The sequence below is a fragment of the Cucumis sativus genome, chromosome 5 (genome assembly GCF_000004075.3).
Source record: "Cucumis sativus cultivar 9930 chromosome 5, Cucumber_9930_V3, whole genome shotgun sequence".
Classification (NCBI taxonomy): domain Eukaryota; kingdom Viridiplantae; phylum Streptophyta; class Magnoliopsida; order Cucurbitales; family Cucurbitaceae; genus Cucumis; species Cucumis sativus.
The window spans coordinates 26,713,999-26,738,363 of record NC_026659.2 but is presented as its reverse complement, the minus strand read 5'-3'; the positions used below and the strand labels follow the sequence as shown (position 1 = coordinate 26,738,363).

The 24,365-nt window shown below is 35.0% G+C and overlaps 4 protein-coding genes and 2 non-coding genes across 10 annotated transcripts; 3 read left to right on the top strand and 3 right to left on the bottom strand.

The window, feature by feature from the left end:
• Positions 1-206: 206 nt before the first annotated feature.
• LOC101220100 (cell division control protein 48 homolog B) lies at positions 207-6,859 on the bottom strand. Of its 2 annotated transcripts, none has more exons than XM_004135385.3 (13): positions 6,616-6,859; positions 6,147-6,495; positions 5,977-6,021; positions 5,453-5,508; positions 5,117-5,266; positions 3,875-3,982; positions 3,117-3,216; positions 2,636-2,917; positions 2,392-2,561; positions 1,396-1,524; positions 1,148-1,235; positions 969-1,046; positions 207-793 (listed from the first exon to the last, which is right to left on the bottom strand). In XM_004135385.3, the coding sequence occupies exons 2-13, from the start codon at positions 6,309-6,311 to the stop codon at positions 320-322; spliced, it is 1,845 nt and encodes a 614-aa protein (XP_004135433.1). In that variant the 5' UTR covers positions 6,312-6,495; positions 6,616-6,859; the 3' UTR covers positions 207-319. The 2 variants fall into 2 exon arrangements, with proteins under 2 accessions (XP_004135433.1, XP_031742248.1); XM_031886388.1 differs by having other exon boundaries at positions 6,147-6,492.
• Positions 6,860-7,351: 492 nt separating this feature from the next.
• Positions 7,352-13,356, bottom strand: LOC101211806 (asparagine synthetase domain-containing protein 1). 3 transcript variants are annotated; one of them, XM_031886369.1, is made up of 14 exons: positions 13,216-13,356; positions 12,739-13,078; positions 12,310-12,503; positions 12,075-12,210; positions 11,693-11,974; positions 11,300-11,397; positions 10,897-11,011; positions 10,536-10,641; positions 9,788-9,881; positions 9,288-9,481; positions 8,561-8,660; positions 8,363-8,479; positions 8,041-8,097; positions 7,352-7,802 (listed from the first exon to the last, which is right to left on the bottom strand). In XM_031886369.1, the coding sequence occupies exons 1-14, from the start codon at positions 13,312-13,314 to the stop codon at positions 7,689-7,691; spliced, it is 2,046 nt and encodes a 681-aa protein (XP_031742229.1). In that variant the 5' UTR covers positions 13,315-13,356; the 3' UTR covers positions 7,352-7,688. The 3 variants fall into 3 exon arrangements, with proteins under 3 accessions (XP_031742229.1, XP_011655713.1, XP_031742230.1); XM_011657411.2 differs by having other exon boundaries at positions 11,693-11,971; XM_031886370.1 differs by lacking the exons at positions 7,352-7,802; positions 8,041-8,097; positions 8,363-8,479 and having other exon boundaries at positions 9,280-9,481.
• Positions 13,357-13,441: 85 nt separating this feature from the next.
• TRNAT-CGU lies at positions 13,442-13,513 on the top strand. Its single transcript has one exon. It is a non-coding gene; the product is annotated as a tRNA-Thr (tRNA).
• Positions 13,514-14,691: 1,178 nt separating this feature from the next.
• On the top strand, positions 14,692-14,763 carry TRNAT-CGU. The gene has a single exon. It is a non-coding gene; the product is annotated as a tRNA-Thr (tRNA).
• Positions 14,764-18,182: 3,419 nt separating this feature from the next.
• LOC101220339 (ninja-family protein AFP3) lies at positions 18,183-21,645 on the top strand. The gene is made up of 2 exons (XM_004135386.3): positions 18,183-19,457; positions 21,017-21,645. Exons 1-2 carry the CDS (start codon positions 18,674-18,676, stop codon positions 21,421-21,423), a joined length of 1,191 nt encoding a protein of 396 aa, XP_004135434.1. The 5' UTR covers positions 18,183-18,673; the 3' UTR covers positions 21,424-21,645.
• Positions 21,411-24,354, bottom strand: LOC105435703 (balbiani ring protein 3). 2 transcript variants are annotated; one of them, XM_031886243.1, is made up of 2 exons: positions 23,804-24,354; positions 21,411-22,981 (listed from the first exon to the last, which is right to left on the bottom strand). In XM_031886243.1, exons 1-2 carry the CDS (start codon positions 24,286-24,288, stop codon positions 22,273-22,275), a joined length of 1,194 nt encoding a protein of 397 aa, XP_031742103.1. In that variant the 5' UTR covers positions 24,289-24,354; the 3' UTR covers positions 21,411-22,272. The 2 variants fall into 2 exon arrangements, with proteins under 2 accessions (XP_031742103.1, XP_031742104.1); XM_031886244.1 differs by lacking the exon at positions 21,411-22,981 and adding an exon at positions 22,991-23,389.
• Positions 24,355-24,365: the final 11 nt, after the last annotated feature.

Genomic DNA, 24,365 nt, shown 5'->3' with positions numbered 1-24,365 from the left:
TTGATCATCATACATCAGATCCCGTTTCAATTAAAACCCTTAAAAGATAATATTTTTGGATGAAACTAAAACATTCAAAGTCATACTTAAATGTTAACTCAAATTGTCTTAACATTTAAGTTGGTTCTTCACAGTTGCATCAAACAATTACATTAATCGTATTTTTGATAAAAAAAAATTTAATATTTAATAAATTCAATACATTCTTTCATTAATAAGCAAATTTATAAACCAACACTAATGAGTATGGTTTAAATATGTGAAGAAACTATTTAGTACAAAAGTGAAAGTTTAACTAAAATTTATAGATAAAAGGAAACTAGGTAGTCATCAATTCATGCTCAACTTGATATTCTTTCGAGAGAAAGTACTTAGCAAGAACAAGAAAGAAACAGCTAATTAAACCAAGTTTAACCAAAGAAACAGGACCAAACAAATTTCTTTCACTCTTGATCTTATTGTTTGAACTTAAATCGGCATGTTGTGAAGGCAGAGCAGAACGGGTCTTCATAAAAGTGGAGTATATAGCTATATCTTCCAAGGTTAAAGCTGGTTTCAAAGCATCCTTTACCGTTTGGAAATGGCGACCACACACTACATTAGCAGTTATGTCTTCTCTTAAAGCGACCATTCCGGCTTCCCTACACAGGCCTTCGAGTTCGGCCCCGGTGAACAGCTCTGTATCTTCTGCTATTTTTTTGAGGTTGACGTCACTTCCGATTGTCATTGGACGAGTATGGACACGAAGTATCTCGTAACGAGCATCTAAATCGGGTGGAGGTACATAGAGAACCTACGAGTTCATTAGATATAGAAATGTCAATAGGACTGGCTAAGATTGTTAGTATCCATATTTGAGATGTAAAATCAAAGCAGGTGAGTTTAGATAAACCAAAGAAATCTTCGCCTTCTTGCCATGGAAGAAATACTTGTTAATACCATATGAAATGAAAAAATGGATGTCTCACCAAGTCAAAGCGCCCTGGTCGCATAAGTGCAGCGTCAATGGCATGAGGACGGTTTGTAGCAGCTAAAACTAGTATTCCCTGCAAAATTGAAACTGGACTCAAAAGAAAATTGGAAAAGAGATGCACCTTCAACCGAAAGAGCCAATAATGGAAAGGGTGGTTATGGATATCATACTCACTTTTGCTTCTTCAAGACCATCCATTTCAGTTAATAACGTAGAAAGAAGCCTCTCCCCTACGGTAGTGTTGCCGCTTGAACTCCCGCCTCTAATATTAGAGTAATAAAATAAATTTCATCACATGGAACAATGCAAGAATTAAGATTAGTAGGAAAGGGATTAAAAATAAATATACAGGCCTTATCTGAATCTGGAATCACTTGTGCCTAACCACAAAAACTTGAAAATTCATCATGCTAGATACTAACCTCTTGGCAGCAACGACATCAGCCTCATCAAAAAATATTATGCTTGGTGCAGCAAGACGAGCTCTTCGAAACGTATTGCGCAGTAGAGCCTCTCCCTCACCAACATACATAGAATACATTTCTGCACCGCTGATCAACAGTACATGAACCAAAGGCATGCATTTCAATAAAGTACTACTTCAACTAAGAATTTCATACGAACACACAGAAAGTGGGGGAAAAGAAAAAGGCTCTTGTGTTAAAAATCCAAGACGAGATTGTAAAGTGAGCAGTTCGATATTAGATTAAAAAAATACAATGGTTTGCTTGCAGTTTGATATTTTATTCTCACGTCTGAGTTCAGAAACATAAACTTAACACCAGAGCTGTTTGCCTATTTATCAAAGTATAAAATAACGAGTTGGCTATTTCTCAAAGATTCCAGGTCTTATCACAGAGATACAAGTACATCGTCCTATTTGAACAAAATACTAGAAAAATTATTGGGTGAATTGAAGTCAAAATATAGCTATTAGCAAGGAAATGACTACATGATGTGTTTGATGGGAAATTCTTTTGGAAAATGCTGTTTTTCTCTGAGGTCTCAGCCCCAAGCCCTAGTAAATTTAAGCATTTCAAGTCAATGTAACCAACTATTTGGTAAAAGTTCATTCTGTCCATTCAACATCGTTGGTCTAGCTTTCCATCTTCACAAACTAAAAACATTGTCAGAGCCAATCAGACCAAAAACTGACGAAGACAAACCAAAATGTAGGCCAATGAGCATCCCTACATGTCACTGTGTTTGTTTTGTGTCTTGTCCATGTTCATCCTTCTTCAATTGCAATAATGATATTGCTTGACAAGTCACTGTCACTCAATATTTAGAATTCTACACTTCCTTATGTCTATATTGTTAAAACTGGTATCATGCTATTGAAAGAAGAACACATACACAACAGTAAGAGCTTTCTGATGAGAAACTGGAGACCCATCCGCAGAATTTGGGGAAAATACCTAAGTGAAAAAAAGGATGCTTGAGCAGCATTCGCAGCTGCTTTAGCTAGGGTTGTTTTGGAGCAACCTGGAGGCCCATACAAAAGAATCCCTCGTGCAGGCGATATACCCAACTTTGAGAAAGAAGCAGCATGTTTGATAGGCCACTCGACTGATTGTTGTAGCTTTTTCTGTTTATAATAAATAGAAAGTTGTAATTAATGTGGCATGAAAAGCAGACAGAAAAGAATCGTGGCATACATACTTTTAAATCTTTAAGTCCTCCAATATCATTCCAAGTCACATTTGGAACTTCTACGGTTACGCCTCTAGTCATACTTGGGCCAACGATAGATCTTGCATGCTTCCAGTCTTCTGTTGTCATACAGAGAATAGCATTCTCATTTGTACCTGAGCTCCTTTGCAATGCAGCCATTGCAGCCTCACGACACAAAGCCTCCAAGTCAGCTCCTACAAACCCATTGCAAGATGCAGCTATTGCTCGTAAATTAACTTCTGGATTCAATTGAACCTTCCTTGTGTACAGCTGGACATGGTTAAATCTAAATGTTAAAGCCATTACAACCGTTGATAATTTTTTTCCCTCAACACATAATAGTTTCATTTAATACTATTATACTAGTAATGTAAAAACACACTGGACCAAAATGATGATATGTCACAAACTAAAAGGTTTAAGTGAATAAATAACCTTGCAGGATGGGTATAGCCAAGATATCACTTACCCTAAGAATTTGATATCTTTCATCCTCAGTTGGTGCTGTTACTTCTATTTCAGCATCAAAACGCCCTGACCTTCTAAGTGCAGGGTCAACAGCATCCACTCTTTAACAAAAAGTGAATATCAAATATTTAGACAACGAGCGAAAAACTGACAAATAAAAGGAAAAAAGAGCAAAGAAAGATTAACCAGTTAGGTACAATTATTTTTACGCTAAACAGTCACTCAAAAACCAACAGTGCTGTTGTAATATTTTACCCATGTAATGTAATGAGACAGCACAAGTTGAGACAGAGAGAAAGAGAGAAATCTTGAACACATTAGCCCAACAGCTTATTATATAGACAGAGAAAAAACACCAAGGACTTTGCATATTGCTATCTATAATACAATTTTTCTCTCACCAGCGCCAAGGTCAGAAAAATTAACAATCACTTGAATGAATTAACTATTCTATACTTCCATGGAATATATAGCACCTTATATGTCAAAGTATAGCAAACTCCACGTACAACTAATTAAAATTTAAAAGGTAATTAATAATAGGCGACAAAACTAAAGTTTGATAGAAGTAAACAATTTTTTTTATATCCACGAGTGTCTAGGCCAATAATGCACACTTCAACTAATCTCACGGGACAACACGACCGTACAACATTTAAGCGCCAAGGAAACTTGTAGGATATTAAATCTTAGGTAAAAATTTAAAGACAATATTTTAACAATGATAGAATTTCTAGTAGAACAATAGAAGATAACTACCTGTTAGTTGATGCAACTACAACAACTTGTGGTCTACCAGATGCTGATTGCTTATTGGAGTCCATCAGTATAGAAAGTTGAGTGGTTATACGAACATTTTGCTCTCTCCTAAGAATTTGAACATAACAGAAGAAAAGTAATCAACAAAAAGAACTTCCCCCCACTGAATGTGTAGACAGTAATCAATAATGATTTGAGATTATCCCCTACTGAAACCTTCTTCCCCTAAAAGAAAAGATAAAATAAACTGATAATCTGTGGAATGGTATGTCTGATAGTCAAGAAGATATCACATCCTTTAAACTAGGTAAACGATATACTAGAAAAGTCGACATAGAGTAAAAACTAAAAGGAGGGAACAAGGAAGAAAGAAAGACTATGTTCTTGATGGTGTGAAAGCAACTTTAGATCGCTCAAGGGACACGGACGATTTCGCTGGTTTATATTCTTTTGAATCTTCCAGCAATTTGCTTTCAAATTCTTTAATGTAGTTACTCCATTTCTTTTATAGTTACCAGTTGGAGAGGTTTTTAGTAAATTTGGCTTCAACTACGATGAGAATACTTCCATCATCCATGTAATTCCCTGTCTTATCTCAAAAGTAATAATAATAATAAAAGAAACTTAAAAGAGCTTCATTATTCAAAGGATAAGATGTACCCCTAAGAAATCAACCCTTTCAAGCAACTTGCTTAGATGGGTTTCATTGTCAGTTACACTCAACTTATATTTGAGTAGCCTGTCATACATTTTCCCATTACCTCTCTTTTCTTCTAGACCAGATAGCAACAATAAACCTGCTAACAGATTTTAGGCTAAAATACAAAAGTAGCTTGAACTTGCCCTTTACTTTAAAAAACGTCCTTGTTATTTTAAAACTTGCAACATTACTCTAGACTTTAGATAAATATTTCAAAACTATGTTGAAACCCATTGCGATTTTGAATGGAAATTTGGACTTGGAACATGTACGGCGGTGACCTGGAACAATGTTCATGTCCGAATGTCTTCTTCTAGGTCCTAATTTTCATTCAACATTGGAATGGATTTCTAGTCTAATGGTAGTTCTGAAATATTTATAAAGATTAAAGGTAATATTACAAGTGTTGAAAAAAGGGGTATTTTAAAAACAAATAGCAAAGTTCAAGGGTAGTCTTATAATTTAGCTGGGATTTTATTCCTATTCTAAAACAAAGCATAACTTTGTTTCAGAGTTACATTCGCGTAATCAGTTTTCATTACCTCGAATCTCGAGGGGGACAAAGTGCATCAATTTCATCTATAAAGATAACTGATGGCCTTCCGGATATTGCAAGAGATGATGCCTTGGTGAAGGCCTCGCGCAGAACTTTTTCACTTTCTCCAGCATGTGCTCTGTGAACTGAATGGGGACTGCGTAATGTATTGAAAATGAAACCATGGTGACTAAAAAAAAGATTACGGGAATGATACTGGAAAACAGTAATACCAAAATTTAACAAACTTAATCATTAAAAAAAGTTACTTAATTATCATCAATTTGATTACTTTGATGATGCCCTATGCTACAAAGTTCACAAGAGAAAAATGCAGCTGAACCTGATAGTGGTTAAATGTGCACCGGATTCCTGAACAATTGCACGTACTAAACTTGTCTGGCAATGAAAAAAGTTTATTCCTCAAGCTTAAAACTTATGCATCTAAAATGAAAACTTAAGCAAAATGAATGAAATGTCTACACAATAATAACAAGTAAAAGTAAACAAATTTTAAAAGAACTGTCTCACTTCCAACTACTATAACTATAAATATATAAATACACACACAACTGACAACATCCAGAACTAATATTTGGGTGTCAGTAGTTTCGTTTCGAAGTGCAAGAATAAAGTAAGAAAAACTTCATTCTTTACTCTGGGAGCTTCAACAGATTGAAAAAAGCTGATTTAAAATTGAAAACCTGACCTCCCAAGTCTAAACATTTTCAATTCCCATCGAAATTCAGTAAAGAAAAAAAAGCTTTATATGCAATACGAAAAGGAGCTTGAAACAGATGAGCACAAAAACAAGTCGTCGGGGCAAGTTTCCCAAAATGGATTCAAGATTTTCAACCAAAATCGTACCTTGCCAGTGCCAGGGGGACCGTATAAGAGCAAACCTCGAGGCCACTGTTAAGCATCATGATAAAAACCCACGATTAAACTAACCAGAAATCGAGTCACATAACAATCATTAACCAACTCGAGAATTCATATATAGAAACAACAGAAGAGAAAGAGAGAAATTATCTTACCTTCAGACCGATTTTTTTAGCTTCCTGTGAGAATAGTAGCGGGAACACGATCAGCTCTCTCAATGCTTTAAGGGCCTCGGAGTTTCCAGCAATGGCTTCCTCAGCTCCCCACTTGTTCTCGCTACCATTACCACAATTACCGCTCACAGAACTCTGATCCTCCATGTGAAAGCACTAAGAATCAACCTCTAAATCCGAACCCAGAAGTGAAATTCTTCTCAGAACCAGAACAGAGTGAGCAAAACAGCCAAGTACACGTACAAACTGAATCCTATTCGTTCCACTGTCGTTGCTCTAGTTCCACGTACTGCCGAAAATGTACTTCACACCGAGCAGCTGCTTCCCGCTACTGAATTTCATGTTTTTCAACCAAAGCAAGTAGATTAGAAGTGGTAATAACCTACCAAACCAATCAAAATGTCAAGTTTACAAATCAGATGAAGTTCAGATGGTAAAAAAGTTGGGGTACCTTTAATGGGATACAGAGCCGGCCGTGCTTTGGGTCGCTTTACAATGTTAAGGAAAGACGGTGAAAGAAAGCAAAACAAGATCAGTATTATTAAGAGAATAGCTTCCGTCCAAGTCGTCGCCGGCGTCGTCAATGGAGGTCACGTTTTCACCGTCCGATGGTGCTGCCGCTGCTGTGTATAGTCATGTGAGGGAAAGGAATGGGTTTTAGGGGTTTTTAACGAAGGGATAATTTGGACATTTTATATGTTCAATTTTATAAAATACTTCTTTTAGTCATTTCTAATACTTTTCTATCATTAGGACTAATACATTTTGTACAACATTATAGATTTATATTAAAGATTTAGTAAATATAACAAATTAATAAAAGATTAGTTTTCTCATTTAACATAATTTAATTATAAATATATGGTTGAAAAATTATTACAAACGACCAAACTTTTACATTTCAATAAAACTTCATCTATATTAAATTAAAAGAATTTAAAATTTTGTTATTTTTTATAATCTAAAATTTTGTTATTTTTTATAATTATTTTAGTTCATTTTAATATATTTGAATATATCTCTAACAGATATGTGGTTAAATTAAAAATTAAATTTAGATATGAAATAACTATCAAGGTGCAGCTGTCAAAATATGTTAAGGAAATTTAAAAAATTTGGAGAATCCAACTTATCGAAAAGATATATCATATAATGAAGATTAATAGAAAGAAAGCTCAAAATCACAATGCACCATAAGGATGTCTATCCATCCATTCTTCCATAGTAAATAATTGTTCATCTTCTACAATAATCATTTAACTGAGTCATATGACTACACTAAGGGTTAGTTCTACTCAAAATCCAAACACTACATGAAATAGCTTAAGATCCAATGATATACCCTCAAATATACTGCCTATTAAAGAGAATCCAAAATTTTCAAAATGCACTGGAAATCGCCCATTTCTTCCTTTTAATTGTTTGCCAAAGCGGTTCTCTTCAGCTTATTCTATATAGGAAAAATAAAAACTCAGCCGCTTGTATTATACTGCCTTGAGCCAGAGGGCAGGCCTAGATAGGGCATCACCGAAGTACAGATTGTTTGTTGAACTTCACACTTCCGGCGGAGGCCTGATTAGCAGCCCGGTTGCTTCCGAAGTTCTTGCGGTTTGATTCCCTTGCAATCCTTGAGCCAAACTGATGATCAAATGCGCATTAGGATTATAAGCAATCTAATATTTTCGATGGATCCATCACTGTAGAACTGATCTAGTTTGATATAAAACCACTTGGCTTCAAGTCGAATTACATACGGAAGGGTTTACTTTTCACTTGCAGACCAATTAATCCGATATCTGACATCCTTGTTTACAGCATTTAACATTTGACAACTGTTTAACGAAGTTTGCAGTGCGGTAAAAGGGAAGATGCATACCTGTATTGCTCTTTTAGGTAGAACCCCTGCTTCGTGCAGGCCAAGTAATTTTGCAACCTTCAAAAAGATGATGAGGATTTGAGGAACGGTAGATAGGGCACACTATGTAATTAAATATGCTTCGTGTAACTAAACTTTCATTTTAAGATGACAAAGCGTCAATTATTTTCTTAAATGACCTTTTTTTTAGTGTAAATAAAATCCATCTACAAAGGGACTAGATTGGGCTATCAGATAAAACTCTTTTCAACAGTATAATATTGCTAATCTGAAAAATATCAAAACGATAAAGAAATTTAATTGAGGTATAAGTAGCACTAACCTCCCTAAGTATCTTCTTGTCACCGGTTCCAGCAGGTTTCTCAAGGTCAGTAACCTCCCATAGAGGAAATGCTAGCAATGTACGTATAACGTCTTCATCCAAAAAGGGAAATCTAGCCTACGAAAAGGAGTGGAAACTTGATTGAATGAGAAAGAAATGTGGCATATAGTAGCATTGGCATATCACTCCATGAAATACCTCCTTCCCATTATCTGCAATACATCTGTCATCTCTCCCTAGATTTCTCTTCCAGATTCTCTGGATATCCAACTTCATTTCCTCATTTAAAAGATTCCAACTGAAGGGAACAATGCAGGAAACTAAAATTAAAAAGTTTTTTTTTCTCACATTTTACCAAACTTTTACGGATGTGAACTATAGAATTAAAATAAAACAGTAATAATAATAATAAATTAAAGACTCAATTATAGATGTCGGTGTCCAATAACTTGTGCATAATGTGAAATCAGCGTCCTAATAAAGGGGTTTCTGGTAATTAATTTTTGAAGTTAGCAAAATTGAGCTTGAGTAGGCGTTTTGGGACAACGTGAGGAAAGGGGAGGTGCTGTAACAAGATTGTTACTAAAAGGATTACTAATTTTTAAATTGCCTGTTGGCAGAAGCTTTCACCAGCATGATTACACCTAAGGTTTAGGTTAAGTTTAAAGAAGTACGTAGGCGTTTTGGCATTTCATGTCCTCACTCGGTACGTAAAGGGGGGCACGTTCCGTATGGGGGCATAACACATAAGCAGATAAGAATGCCTACAGAAATCTATACCCTACCTAAGAGTTCATTTTCATTCCGATGGAAATTGTAAAAAATAAAGGTATAAAAAGATATATAAGAAAAATAAGAGTTCCCTATTCCTAGAAACAGAAAGTATTGTGTATGAAATGAGAACAGTTCGCTCTTACAATCTTACCCCCCTTGTCTATATTTTGTTCGATGCCTGCCATAGCCAGCACATTGCTCATCGGCACCAGAACCAACAAGGAGAATCTTGGCCTCGGACTTGTATTTTACACGTTGATGGAACTTCTCATCCTCATCAGCTGATTCATAAATCCAACCATTGCCACCAGAGGCCAGCCACAAAGCTATTCCAATATTTAGGTCCTGCAATTAATAAAAGTTAACATAGAATAGAACAATCGATGTAATCCTACTGGCTGCTAGTCTACCAACCAAAGAGGTCACGAGTTCAAAATCCTTTGAATACATCTACTTGTAATAATACATATCAGTCGAGTTGTACAAAGGTGAATGTGACAGGTTTGGCCATAATCTCATTTTACTTTGAGCATAGGAATGAGTTGTTGATTCTATGCAATATACTCGCATCAAGACAAGTCTATCAGAATGCTAAAAACAAACTAAGTCAGTAAACACTAAACTACGTTATGCTCAACAAAAGTAGTGTACCATGTATGTATTTGCAGGATTTATTAGAGACATGACGTGCTTGGTTTCAGAGGTCAAATCTGACATATCAGCATCAATCTCAACCAGCTTCCACCTAAATTTTTTAAGCAAATAGAGTTAGTGTAGAAAAAGACTAAAGCATTCCACTTGAGAGAATAAAGAAACTGTTGGCACCGGCAAGATTACTGTTCAAGCACGAGAAAAATAAAAGGCCCATGAAACTTCAAAATATATAATTTTATTCTTAAAAAACTCATAATTCTTTTGAGTCTAGTACATAATAGACTATTTAAATTTCAACTGAAAGAAGCTCCTGGTCTTAGCTCAAGAGAATCACTAACTAGAGAGAAAATATCATTTATGTTTAGACCCATTTGGTTTTCAAAAATTTTCACTGAAATATTGGTTCCATGATACTTCTTAGAAGATATTGCAAGCACAGTAACTCAAAAACAATATATGACAATGAAATACCTCTTGATATTACAGACCTATTCTAAAACGAATAGCATGCATTTTTTTTTTAATTACTTATGATATCACCCGATTCTTCTTTCACAAAGAAACTCCATGATATCACCTGTCTCAAATTAGCTACAGTACAACTTCAATGTATTCTATTTTCACTACTCCATGCTTTTTCAAAATTAAAATAAAACAAAATAAAAATCCAAATGTTCGTCACTAAAAGAGTTGATAACCAAAAAGGTCAATGCAAGACTTAAGATAGAGCTCAATGATGTAATGCCTTCTTAGAGGGGCAATTCTACTCAGTTCCTTAACACCAGCCTTCGCAGAGATGCGATCAGGTGCAGAACATCCATCAAAGCTGACATTAAGAAGATCCACCTCATCTGTACAGAAGATGGAGACCAATTAACCAATAAACTGGGACTAGGAAATGAAAGTAACATCACTTTATTGAAAGTTCCAGCCCCACTCATAATGTTTACTTATAGAATATGATCAACATCACTGTTGTGCTGAATATTAATCCCGAAAGCCTAGAGATAGAATTTATAATAAATGAGATTCATTTCCTTCTCAAAAAAAAAAAGAAAGCCTAGAGATTGATAATATATTTTCATGTGAATTTCAAAAACACTTACAACAAGGATCGAGACATTCATCCAGTAATGCTGCTAGAATCATAGAATCCAACCCACCAGAAAAAAGAATGGCCACTGGACCAAGTTCTGCTTTTCTGGAAGCAGACATAGTACCCTATGCATTCAGAATAAATTTCCTTATTTCAGAATTTTTCCAGAGAAAAGTGAATCTTTGCCACCATATAGACTGTCCAATTGATATTATAAATTCTATAAGAAAAGAACGTGTTGTTAAAGCAAATCATAATATCACCGAGGCCTTTGATAAATAGAAGTGTTTAAAAGTTCAAGTACAAAAGAGAGGATTTCACGGTAAAACAAAATCTTCAAAGCACGTGATCAGAACAGCTAACTTAATAAAAACCAATAGATGAGCCACACAAACAGAATAAAAAAAATTAACCTGGAAAATTGTATAAAGTGAAGTCCGCCGGATTAGAGACTTCCTTAGAGCATCCAGTAGAATCTCTGCAGGTGTTGAGACAGGAGCTTGGAAATTCCCTATTCATTCGATGAAAAAAAATTCAAAGATAGTCAAGAAATCAAATTCTTCATCTTTTTTTTTCGAAAAGGATACGAGTCTCACTATCATTAATATATAAAAAAAATAGAGAGACAAAGCTAAATGTACATAAGGGTTATACAAAGAGCAAAAAGGGGAGGATCAAATTCTTCATCAAAAACAGATTTTTCACTTTTCAGTGACAAGGATGAACTATCAGCAGACAAACTACCATAAGAATTGGAACTTTGGTTTCTAAGCTATAGCACCACAATGAAGAGCAATAATAGATACCCGATGCTGATTGCAAGTTATGTAAACATGTAGAATGGCTTTCATGTTGTGACAAACAATCCTTGTGATATGGAGTGGAGATGTCTCCATGTTCAGGTACAATACGAGTTCTTTTCCACTCAACAAGCTCTTTCAGTAACTCATTGGTCCATTCATGCCTTTTGACTTCACCAACCACGCAACCATCAGTTTTCTGAGCATCAAAAGAGACACTGTAAATCCCACATGGTAGTTCTTCCCAGAAGCTCACTTCACAAGTACCACTGTCAACTTCAAGCCCTGCAATTAATGTATCAGAAGCACAAAAAGCCGTTAAAAAACAATAAACTGACAACAAAAACTTTAACAGAAGATGTGTGAAGTGTTAACAAGCACAGTATACCAGAGTCTTGAAACATGGAAGAAGCTGGTGATACAGACGACAACAGAAACCGAGAATCCTCCACTGTTGGCCAGTGAACAAGAAGACTTCGCCTACCAAAGGCATCCCGACCAAACCACAAAGTTTTTGCACTATCCTAGACATGATTAGTTATAAGTTAATAACAACAAAGCCAAGGTTAAACGGTATGCAAAGGTCAATAAGCATAACATAGAAACTTACCGCTAAGAGTTACCTGCCAGTAGACGATTGACCATGGCCCTTGGATCTTTGAAAGAATATCCACAATAGTTCTTTCTCTCCTAAATTCATCTTCACATGTGTTCATATCTAAACTAAAATTACATGAGCAACAATTCCAAAGTGCTAGCATAAGACTTTCGGCATCGTTTTCATGACACTCAACATGTAGTCCTCCAAATATTTCACCTTCGGAAAATAAAAATGATAGAAAACAAATTTAATATACTTCCTTCTGTAATAGTTCGAATCTATACAAGATATAAGAACACTTAATGAACCCAGAAAAAAGAAAATGATCCGTATAAAAGCAGTATTCAGGTGGCGTCATTACTGAACAGTGATCAATATAATAAGCAAATGACATAGAAAATAAAATCCGATTATCAAACTTAAGTATGAAAATTTTCTGCATATAGTTTACCATTGTAAACAAGAATATTGCGGGAAGCATCCATCAGCGGCTGAACAATAGAGTTAACACCTCTAAGTTGTAACGTGGCCCCAAGTAAATAAAGCTCCGCACCAGAGATGGGATTACTGCAACCGTTCTCTGATTGGAGAATAGATCCATTTTCCATCTCGTATTGATCATTTTGATTTTGGAATGCTACGCCATCATCAACCCTTTCAATGAAACACTCAAGCTGCTCTTCTCCACTGGGATTAGAAGATTTTAAAGAGAAAAAAACCTTCACTCCCCCTAAGCTATCGGGCCCTCTTCTCCGTAATACTGCTTTAAGATCATCAATTGAAAACTCGAGCTGGAGCAAGAAAACGAGACGAAAATCAATCCAAAACCACAAAGAAAGTGTTATACACTCAATTGGAATTCGCGCCACAACAATAAATCTAAACTAAAAGCAAATGAGACGAAAATGGCTAGATGAAGAATACTGACTTGCTCGTGAACTGGAGAAGGAGACGGGGATGTGGCGTCTACATGTAGAGAAGATAAATGAAGGCGAATGCCCGAAACGATCAAAGCGATTCCACACATTGCCGCCACCGCCGCCTCCGCACAGCGAGAGACCGCGTTCTGTCGTAGGTCTTAACAGCGGTGACCATTGCAATATTTAAACTAAAAAGTATTTATACCTAATGATGCGATGCACTCATATCCACTTGCTTCCGTAGCATAGTGGTAGTGCGTTCGCTTCGTAAGCGAAAGGTCGCGAGTTCGATCCTCGCCGGGAGCTCTTCTTTTTTTTACCATTTTATTGAGAAAATCTTTCTTTTAGTTTTGAAATACTTTTCATATTTTTCATATGATTACATAAAACTATATTTATGATATTTATTATGTCTTTCGTTCGATTACAAGTCAACATATGTTGGTGAGAGCGTTTGTCGATTATATGATATTTTATCTCAAAACTAATTGACAATAATAAAATGAGTGATTTTATCTATTTTATGGGTTTGAATTAACTTAGTTTTTCCAATATATGATTCTCAACATGTTCCTTAAGATGGTGTCTTTTTTGCCTCACCAATTTTGATTCAATCTCAATCTCATTTTGTTGGACAAAATATTCGTTTCGACTTTATGGATTCTAATATCATATGTAATAGTACGAGATTTCATATCAAAATCAATTGACAATTAGAAGATTAGCTCATATTTCCTCTAAATAGTGTGAGTCCTCTTAGTTTTTTCAATGTGTGATTTTTAATCTCCAATAGAGCATTTGAGATAAAAACGTATATTTTTAATCTCCAATGGAGCATTTGAGACGAATATTATCATCGACTATAAAAATCACCTATTGTGGCAACAAATAATGTTTTGTACTCTACAGTTAGCTATAGTTAACAGTTAACATTATCTCAAAACTTTTCATTTATTAAAACATTTACTATTTACTACAACTTTCACTGTGTTACACATTCCATTATCGTTATTTTATTTTTAATTACAGTGTTTACTATTTCATTCTTAAATTAAAATACTTTACATTTCAAACATATATTATTATATCACATATTAAAATAATACACTCCAACCACAAACTATTACAACTCAATTATAATCACTTGGAACTATAATAACAAATTCATTATCTCAAACTCCCATGAATTAAACAGTTAACTAACTTAAATGGTTTCAAATAACTTATTTAAAGGATAATCCAAACCATGAATAACAATTAATGAATTTAAATTTATGTAGAGACTTCAAACCCTATTAATTAACGATCAAATTTTTATTTATTTGTTTTAAATACTATAGTATTCACTCAATGCATCAATTTGTTATAAGATAACATATACATTTAAGGGCAAATTTACTTTTAAAAGATTGTGAATTAAAGTCATTATTTTGAACTTGGATATATATTTATTTATTAACATTTTCAAATTGTCAATCAAAAGTGCTTCCGTAGCATAGTGGTAGTGCGTTCGCTTCGTAAGCGAAAGGTCGCGAGTTCGATCCTCGCCGGGAGCTAGTTTTAACTGTTTTCTTTTTTATTATTATTATTATAGTGTGAAAAATGAAGTAAATTGATTAATGTATGTCTATGCTCCTCATTTTATTTCAAACTCATATATTATTGTCATACACATCTTTTTTTTTTTTCTTTTTGTAAAAAATGGCCACATTATTTAGTAAATTACTAATAAAAAAATATAAATAAGTTAATTGATGTCACGTGACCGTTGGATAGGTCTGGTAGATGGATCAACCAAGTTCAAACTCAGATGACTCTATTTGAGTTATCTCATTTGTAAGGGATTAAAATTTTTTACTCCAAAAGTCTAGAGAATTCTCAACTAGAAGACTTATTTCTTCCAATACTTCAACTTCAAGAGCACCAAACTAGAAGACTCTCCAATTCGACTTCACACGAAGATTGAAGCTTATTTATAGATATAAATTTTATTTCAAGACTCAAACTTCAAGAACATCACGTGTTTCGCTTACTCAAATTAGGCGTTCAACCAGCTTCAAGTGCTCCGCTTCCTCCAAAGCGTAAATGTTCAACTGAGAGAATTAAATGATCAAATTCTATAGATCGAGCCACATCGCATCAAATCAACATAAGCACAACATCAACTTAAATTCAACTTCACGACGCAAATTTTTCCGAAAATCTCGTGTGTAAATTGTAAAAGAATTCCACCCTTGAACATCCAATCAAAACAAATGGGTCATAAACTTCTAAAAGTATAACAATTGAACTCGTAAAGGATACAAATCAAGCCCTCAAACTTATATAAGCAATATAATTTACATAATTATATATGTTTAATGGTCAAACTTTTAAATTTAGATAAATTTGAGGGCTCAAAACATACTTTACCTAGTTTTTATAGTTTTTTTTTTCAATTGGATGTAAGAAAAGTTAATAATCCATAATAATTAAAAAAGATTAGTGGTTGGACAGCTAGTTTTACATTCAATACAAAGGGCCAATAATAAAATAAATATATCTTCACTTAGTCCTCTTTTATGCAACATTTTCCCTTTGAATTCTATAGTTTAATCCCATTAATTATACACATCTACTTCATTATTTTCCCTCTTCTACTATTTTTCCTTAGTTATAAACTATAATGTATAATTCTGAATCACATATTTTGTGTAAGAATCAGTCTAAATCACCTTATGCTATCATGCATGCTGTCATCATGATAATCTTATAAACTACACTTTTGTTGACATTAAATTTCCTTTCAATGCATCTTTTCATATGATTCCTTTAAATGAGATTAATAAAGAATAACAAGTTGTATTAAAAGAACAATTTGGTACGTTGTTACTTTAAATAGCCGTGATGAACAAATCAACTTGAAACAACCTTAAAAAATATATCATATTATAAAATGATTTATATTACATTGCATATAAGCAATTTAGTTGGAGAAGTTACACATAAACTAATTGAAAATTTAAGACTGCCAACATTTCAAAGGCATAGAAGAAAAAAAGAAAACAAAAGAAAAAAAACTAAGACTACCCAACAAACACAACAAAACAAAAACAAAAAATGGTTATCTAACAAAAAAAAAATACAAATGCATATCAGTCATTAACCCTTTTAACATTTAACCTTCTTTGTTTCGTAACTATTTCGTTTTCTAAACTTTCAAAAATACAATCTATTTTTTCTCAATTTTTTATTTAGTACCTATCGTTATTAAATAAAATAATTAAATTGGTAACTTAATTTAATAAACAAAAAACTATTTAAATTTTTTTATGAGTAGAATATGAACAAGAACTTAATTACTTTCAATTTTCTAATAAATTAATCATAACAAAAAAAAAATATATATATACATCAACATGATATTATAAAAAATTATACCAAACATAAGGAAAAGAAGAGTAACAACCTGTCATCAATACAAATAACAAATGTTTAATTAAACATACCAAAATAAATCACTAATAAGTAACAAGATAACAAAAGAGTAGTTGTCAAAAATATAAAAAAAATTGATAAAATATTTACATTTTATGAAAAATTATATTTTTTTAGTAGTTTTTTCTGAAAATTGTAAAAAATAATAAATTTGACAAAATATTTACAACCTACCAAAATTAACACATTCATATTATCAAAACTCTATCATATATGGAATTCATAATTTTATTTAAATTTGTAAATATTTTAACTTAGTTTTGTATTTTTTTTAAAAAATGAGTTTTTTTTTAAAATGAAAAGCTATTATTCTCTTTTAAAAATATACTACTATTGATATCTTCATTGAAAGTTTATCGAAACAAAGTATATATATATATATATATATATATTTTTTTTTGACATTTTAGACTTTACTTTTATCCATAAAAGTTTACATGTAATTTGAGGAAACTTTTTTAAAGTACCATATGAGAAAAAAAAAATATTTCTCATGATTTTCCTGTCTCACAAAAAGAGAAAAAAGATTGGGATGAGAAGACTAAAAAAGAATGACAAAAGGAAAAAGAAAAAGAAAAAGAAATAATGGATGAATGAAGGTTGTAGTTTGAATAGTAAATATGGAGATATAAGAAATAATAGTGAAGAGTAGTGAAAGGGAAGAGTGAGATATAAGAAATAATAGTTGTGGTAGAAATAGGATAAGTTTGGAGTAAAAGGTGTATTTGAGTTATAGTTTCATAGTGTGATGGAGAAAGAGCCCGTAAGTAATTGTATTCCGACAGAACGACATGCTTAGTGTCAGCAAGTTGGCAAGGAACAGGCGAGCCGTCGCATTCAACAAGTTGATGATTGACACGCTCTAAAGTATTTCCCAACCTCACCCACTTCGACACGTGTCATATCACAACTCTCCGCCCTCCCAAGTTGGCAATTTTTATATTAAAATCCCCTTTTTTCTTATTTATTTTTTTTAAAAAAAGACTTTGGCAAATGCAACTTGGCCTCACGTGGGGTCCCCTTTGTATATTAATATGAATATATTCCTCGCCAATTCCTCGCTCTTGTTACTCGTTGACTTAAAAGAATTCCAAAATTGACCAAGGTCCAAACAACAGAACGTTATCCACGTTGTATACAGAAAGAGAAAGCCGAGGAGGATAAACCAAACACCGCTTCCTTTCCCCAAATCCATCACCCCACGTGTCCATTACCCAATACCTTTACATTTGACCCATACGTGGCAATTTCTCATTAATCGCTACATTTACGACACGTGTCTTCAATTCGAAATTATTTTTATTTTGTTGATAGGCACCACGCCTAAAGGACAAAACCCCTGTTTTTTTTTCTTTCTTTTCTCTCAGGACGGACCACGTGTCCTTATTTTACGACTTAGGATGCCACTTGTCTCCTGCACGCATATTTTCCCTAAAGGGTATTTTCGGTCATTTTACCTTTTTTTTTTGGAAAAAAATATTAATTTCTTCTTTCTTTTTTTTTCTTTTTTCATGGGGGGATGAGAGAAAAAGCTCCTCCTTTTTCCTCTCTCCGCTTCTCTGTTTCCTTTGATTTCTCTTTCACTCGTCAATTATTATATTTTTTTTTTGTGTGTGTGTTCTATTTTCTTTTTTAATTTCCCTCCTCTCTTGTTTTCCACTTTCTTGGAGATTTTTTTTTTTTTTTTACAGGACTGTTCATTTCGATTTCGATTTTTTTTAAAGGAGGAATAAGTGTTGGAATAATGGAAAGAGTTTTGTTATTTCCCTTATTTTTTGTAAGGGAATGTGATCTGAGATTATATTTTGATGGGTGTTATCTGCTACTTTGAGTATTGTTATTGACAACTCATTTGTTTTTTTTCTTTTGTTTTTCTTTTTTTGATTCATCATTCATTCTGTTTTTTTTGTTCTGCTTTATGGGTTTTGTTAAACGAGATCGTGATGGTGTATAAGCATTTTGGGGTGGTTCTCTGTTTTGAATTGAAGGATGGGGGAAGCAAACCAAGGAGGAAGTAGAGGAATGGAGAAAGTTTCTCTACAAACTGAAAAGTACCCAACAGATCTGTTGCAGAGATTCTTATGTAGTAATTCACATCAGACCCAAATTGGGAGAGCCTTTAATGAAGAAGAAGAAGAAGATACAGAGGAGATTGAGCTTAATCTTGGGCTTTCACTTGGGGGTCGTTTTGGGGTTGACAAAAATTCCAAGAAGCTTATTCGGTCATCTTCCATAGCTGGTACCATGCTTTTGAGGGACGATGATGCTTCTACTCCTGCTGCTGTGTCGTACCCGGCGGCGATTATTCGGACCTCGTCTCTTCCGCCGGAGACAGAGGAGGAGTGGAGGAAGAGGAAAGAGTTGCAGACGTTGAGGCGAATGGAGGCCAAAAGGAGGCGGTTTGAGAAGCAGAGGAATAAGGATGGGATTGGGATGGGGATGGGGACTAGTGGGTGTTTTGAAGAAGAGAGGCGTGAAATTGAAGGTCTTACAGGATTGAATTTGAGAGAGAAAAGGCATGGTTCCTGTATTTCGACGACTGTGGCACCGCCATTTGGGTTACCGACGTGGGCTGCTGCTGCTCGACAGGCTCTTACTGGCGGAATTGTGGATGAGATTGGCAAAGGCAAAGGTGGCTGTACATCCGGTGGCGGCGGCGGCACTAACGGCGGAGGTTTTCAGGGTGTCGGGCAGCCCGCCTCTCAGTGCTCTGCCGAATCACAGGGCGGAAGCTCATCGGGGATGTCGGAACTAGATAGCAAACAGATCCAAGGTAGCTCATTTTTCACCTTCCAATGTTATGTCTCTTTTTGGCTCTAGTAGTTGTTGGTTGTTACTGGTAGGTTATTCTTCATGGAACTATTTGTTTGATATTAGAAAATAAGGGCATAGTTCCTGATAGTACTATTTCTTAGCTTGCAGTTCATAATCTGAAATGTACTTCTAATCCATAGGCATAGGAAAATCAAAGCACATTATGAGATATAGTAAGTGAGTACAGATGGCTGGTTGGAGCCATTTTTTCTTCTTGGATTGCACGGTCTGTGATCATCCGAATGGAAGTGCCTTGCTTCGCCATTCGAACTGATTCTTTAAAGAGCATTTTAAGCTCTTAATTTTTACTAAATCATAGATTCCTTTTCGCCTTTCATTCTGTCGGTTTGTTTAAGCTGTGCAACATCTGCTGCATCTGTGATTTGTATCAGCATTACCTATAATCTGAATGGTTGTGAACCCAAGCTCATTATGGCTTATTGGAGCTGTCTGGCAATTGCTTCTTACAGTTAGAGGCTTCCAATGTGTCCATGTACGTCTTTAAAAATTGGTTTCATGTCGTGTCTCATGCTCGTGGTCTTAATTTGAAGGCTTAATGGCCAATGGCATCAGTTTGCTGCTAGCCTTACGTAAGATATGTAACTTGCACAAATAATTTAGTTCATACCTTTAGCTAGAGCTTCCAGTTCGGTTCTGTTACTCAGGAGTCAGGTTTGACTGAATTTTGGATCAAAAGGATTTTGGTTGGGACTTTGAGATTGAATAGGTTGTACCTACTAGGTGACTGGAAAATTTCCAGTGATTGCTCAATGGAACGATTGGTGCAGAATTTGAATCGTTCATGTTGTTTTAAACAAAAATATGAGTGAAGAAAGATGTTTTATAGTGAATATTGACACATGACAAGTTGAATAAGATTAAACGTGCTACATTAAACGTTACAGCAATATTAGCCTAGTTTGCATTAGGAGATCATTGTCACAAGTACTGTATTCTTGAACAAATAAACTCTCTCCCATCAATTCTGTTTAATTCTGGTTCCTAAGACAAATGGACTTGAAAGAAGTTGTATGCTTCTTTAGGGGCTCACCAAAGGTAATGCTTACAAGTTTGTTCCAATACGATAGAATTGTAGCACTGCTTGAGTTATATATGACAAATCATACCTAGAGCATGCATCTTTTACTTAGTATCTTAGAGTCGATTAGTTTAAAAAATTTGAAAACTAGGTTATAGGTAGGGTTGTTGAAAACTTAAAACTGGTGAATCAAGCTGGATTTATTCAGAATATGACGATAAAGTTAGCCATTATCTTCCTTTTATGAACATAATTTTGGTCAAGGCATTTCCCCCGCAGTATTTAATTGGTCCAGCTGATTTTCAGATTTTCTTCACTTGTGTTTTATGTTGATTAAGTTCTTTAGGAACAATGAAGAATGATTCTCGAGGATAGTAAAGTCTTCTATGCTAAACACAGTGAATCCATTCCGAAGGGATTAGAAGTCCCATCACTGAACTATTTGCATTATTTGTAAAATGGTGTTTTCCATCTTGCAGGATCTAGCAGTTACGGTGAAGCGAGGAGCTCCTCACAAGAGCGAGGCAACCTAGAGGCTGCAGGTTCTTCAGGATCAAAGATGTGTGAGAACCCATCTGCCAGTTACAAAACAGAGACGAAAAATCAATCCAAGAAACCTGATTCAGGCGAGAACAAGGGAAGGGAAGCGGGAACGATGTCAATGGAAGACATGCCTTGTGTGTTCACGATAGGGGATGGGCCAGATGGGAGAAGAGTGGAAGGAATTCTTTACAAGTATGGAAAAGGGGAGGAAGTGAGGATAATGTGTGTTTGCCATGGGAAATTTCTGTCACCAGCTGAGTTTGTGAAGCATGCTGGTGGAAAAAATGTGGCTCATCCCTTAAGACATATAGTTGTCAATCCCAATTCTGGTCCTTTTTTGTGATGTTGTGTGGTTACAATCCCTTGTCACAAACCCCATCAAACATTTGGGGAGCCTTCAAAATAGGAAACATAGAGAACTTAGTGTTTTAAAGTAAAGAGATCCTTTGTTATTATACTTGATTATTTTTCTTACCTTGTAGAGTGAATCATGTCTTGAAAGAGAATTTTTGAATGGCTCTCAGTTGGAGATTTTATGGATCAAGGTATTCATATTTCTTCCTCATTTTAACCTCAAGTTGGGTAAAAAGAAAAGCAGCAACTTTTGATGCACATTGATATTCTTCCTGCTACTACGAGTCAATTTCTTGTAACATAATCGTTGATCCTTTTTTCTACTTAAAATCATATGGTTTTTTCATAGTTCATTTGCAAGAGAGCATCGTCTTTTCCCATATTGAATATTGTATGATGCTTTTTTCCAATAAAAGCTGCTCGTTTGACATTGCTAATTCAACCAATGTTCTCTCGAATATAAATCATTCTCAAACCATTTCGTAGATCATACTAAACATTAAGAAGCTTGCTCACTGTGATGCCAAATTAATCAAATGTATCAACCAAATATATTGACAATCAATGTTCTTAAGAGTAAGAGAACATATCTAAAGTAAAATTGTCTGTGAATTCAAATATGTTCCGGTAAAATAAACGAAACCCTCGACACTGCAAGGAGGGTTTGTTTGAACCTCGGTATGTTACATTTAATGATTTATCCGGTAAAACAACCAAAACCCCCGAAACTGCAAAGAGGGTTTGTTCGAACTCGGTATGTTACATTTAATGATTCTAAACACCTAAAGGATTAGTATAAAAAATCAGGTGACGATGTCCTTTCTGGGACGACGTCCATTTAACAACTGCAAAAATGACAAGAAGGGTAAATATGACAGCGAGGTCGAAAGCAACAGCGAGGACGAAAATGGCAACAATCGCAAAAATGACAATTACTACAGCAGCTGCATGTCCAACAAGATGAACATGTGCATGAATCCCATTTGCAACAAGAAGAACACGAACCACAACTCCACTTGGAACAAGAAAAACATGAACTGCAACTCCTTTTGGAACAAGAAGAACAAGAAAAACATGAACTGCAACTCCATTTGGAACAAGAACATGAACTGCAACTCCATTTGGGACAAGAACAACATGAACTGCAACTCCATTTTGGACAAGAACAACATGAACTGCAACTCCATTTTGGACAAGAACAACATGAACTGCAACTCCATTTGGGACAAGAACAACATGAACTGCAACTCCATTTGGGACAAGAACACGAACTGCAGTTCCACTTGAAACAAGAAGAACATGAACATCTCCATTTGCAACAAGAAGAACACGAACAACAACTCCGCTTATAACAAGAAGAATACGAACACCTCCATTTGGGACAATAAAAACACCAACAAAAAATCCATTTGAAACAAGAAGAAAATGAACAACTACATGAACAGCAGGAGAACCAACACTTCGGTTTTGATTTTGAAGAGACTGGAGTGCCTTGAAATTTAGCATCATTAGGCATGGATCCAGCCTGCGCCTCTTCATCGGCCAAACTGCAAAAATTGTGTACATGTTAGTTTGACGTTTATACTTTCTTTTGACAACATTAATGAAGTTGCCAGATGATAATGATACAATCAAGAGAGATATGCGACCTCATAGAATCGGTAAGCTAAATGCTCTATAAAAAATTCATCAAGAAAAAGACGAGGTTGAAAGAAAAGGTACTTCTTGGACGCACTTGTAACATTGTTAATAATGTTGAAGAGTACGGAGCATACATGTTAGAGGTCTGAATGTGACCACCTCTTCGGCTATAGTTCCAACAATAGCTGAACGTCCTGCTACAGTTCCAGCAACAACAGTTTGACCATGTAGGGTAGCAACGTGGCCACAAACAGTAGCAGAACGCCTGACTACAGTTAGAACGGTAACACGATGAGCATGAGCACTTCTTCTCTCTGCAGCACATAAAGAGCATAGTTCCTTATACTCTTATTACCATTGGCCAAAAGTGGGAGAGGGGGAGCTATCTTCATGCTTATTAGATATGAAAAGAAGAACGAAAATGAGAGTAACCTAAGGGGAGACCATAAGATGACTTATTAATCAGGCAGAGGCTTAAGAAGGTTTTATGATCTGGTATTTACGTGGCAGGCCAATTCCATAGTAGAATAATCTAAAGCAAGCACGATATTTGTTTTCTTATTTTTAAACCTTCAGTTCAACAGCACGCAAAGGTTTACCTTTTGGTCGAAAATATCACACATTAAACAATTGCTACATTCAAGTGATGGTAAGCATGGAGTTGGAAAGCATAAATTCCAAGAATGATGTTTTGACAGATAGATAATAACTAATGAGCAAAGACTTACATGGGGAAAGCGAATGAATCTGAGCTCCTTAGACTTCTATCAGAGTGCCGAGATTTGGTAGAGGAATTCCATGATACTGCAGGAGGTGGTAGGTTTCTGTCACTAAGATCATCGTCTGTAATCGATCCACTTTTATCCTTTATGTTATATTCTATGGTATCTGCCATTTTAGGATCCGCTTCATATTCAGCACTCTTCATTTCAGCTTCTCTTGACATGATAACTGCAGGTGGTGAGCTAAACACAAACGAATCTTCTGCTTTTTTCAACTTGCCAGATTTCGTTAACTCACCCGACTTACCTAACTCATTCAACATCAACACTTGATCTCTGGAGAAGCTATTGTTTCCAACCTGAATGCTAAACAATGACTCATTTGAAGCAATACTCCATTCCAGTGGAGTAACAGAACTACTTCTTTGGAAAACTGCAGATGGGATTCTAAACGGATCATATGATTCACCATATCCTCCCGCACGATCCATTGTTTGGAGAGAAGGGGATTGAGTTGGGGACAAAACATTTCCACCAGACTCATGTGTAAAACCTGACACTTGGGATA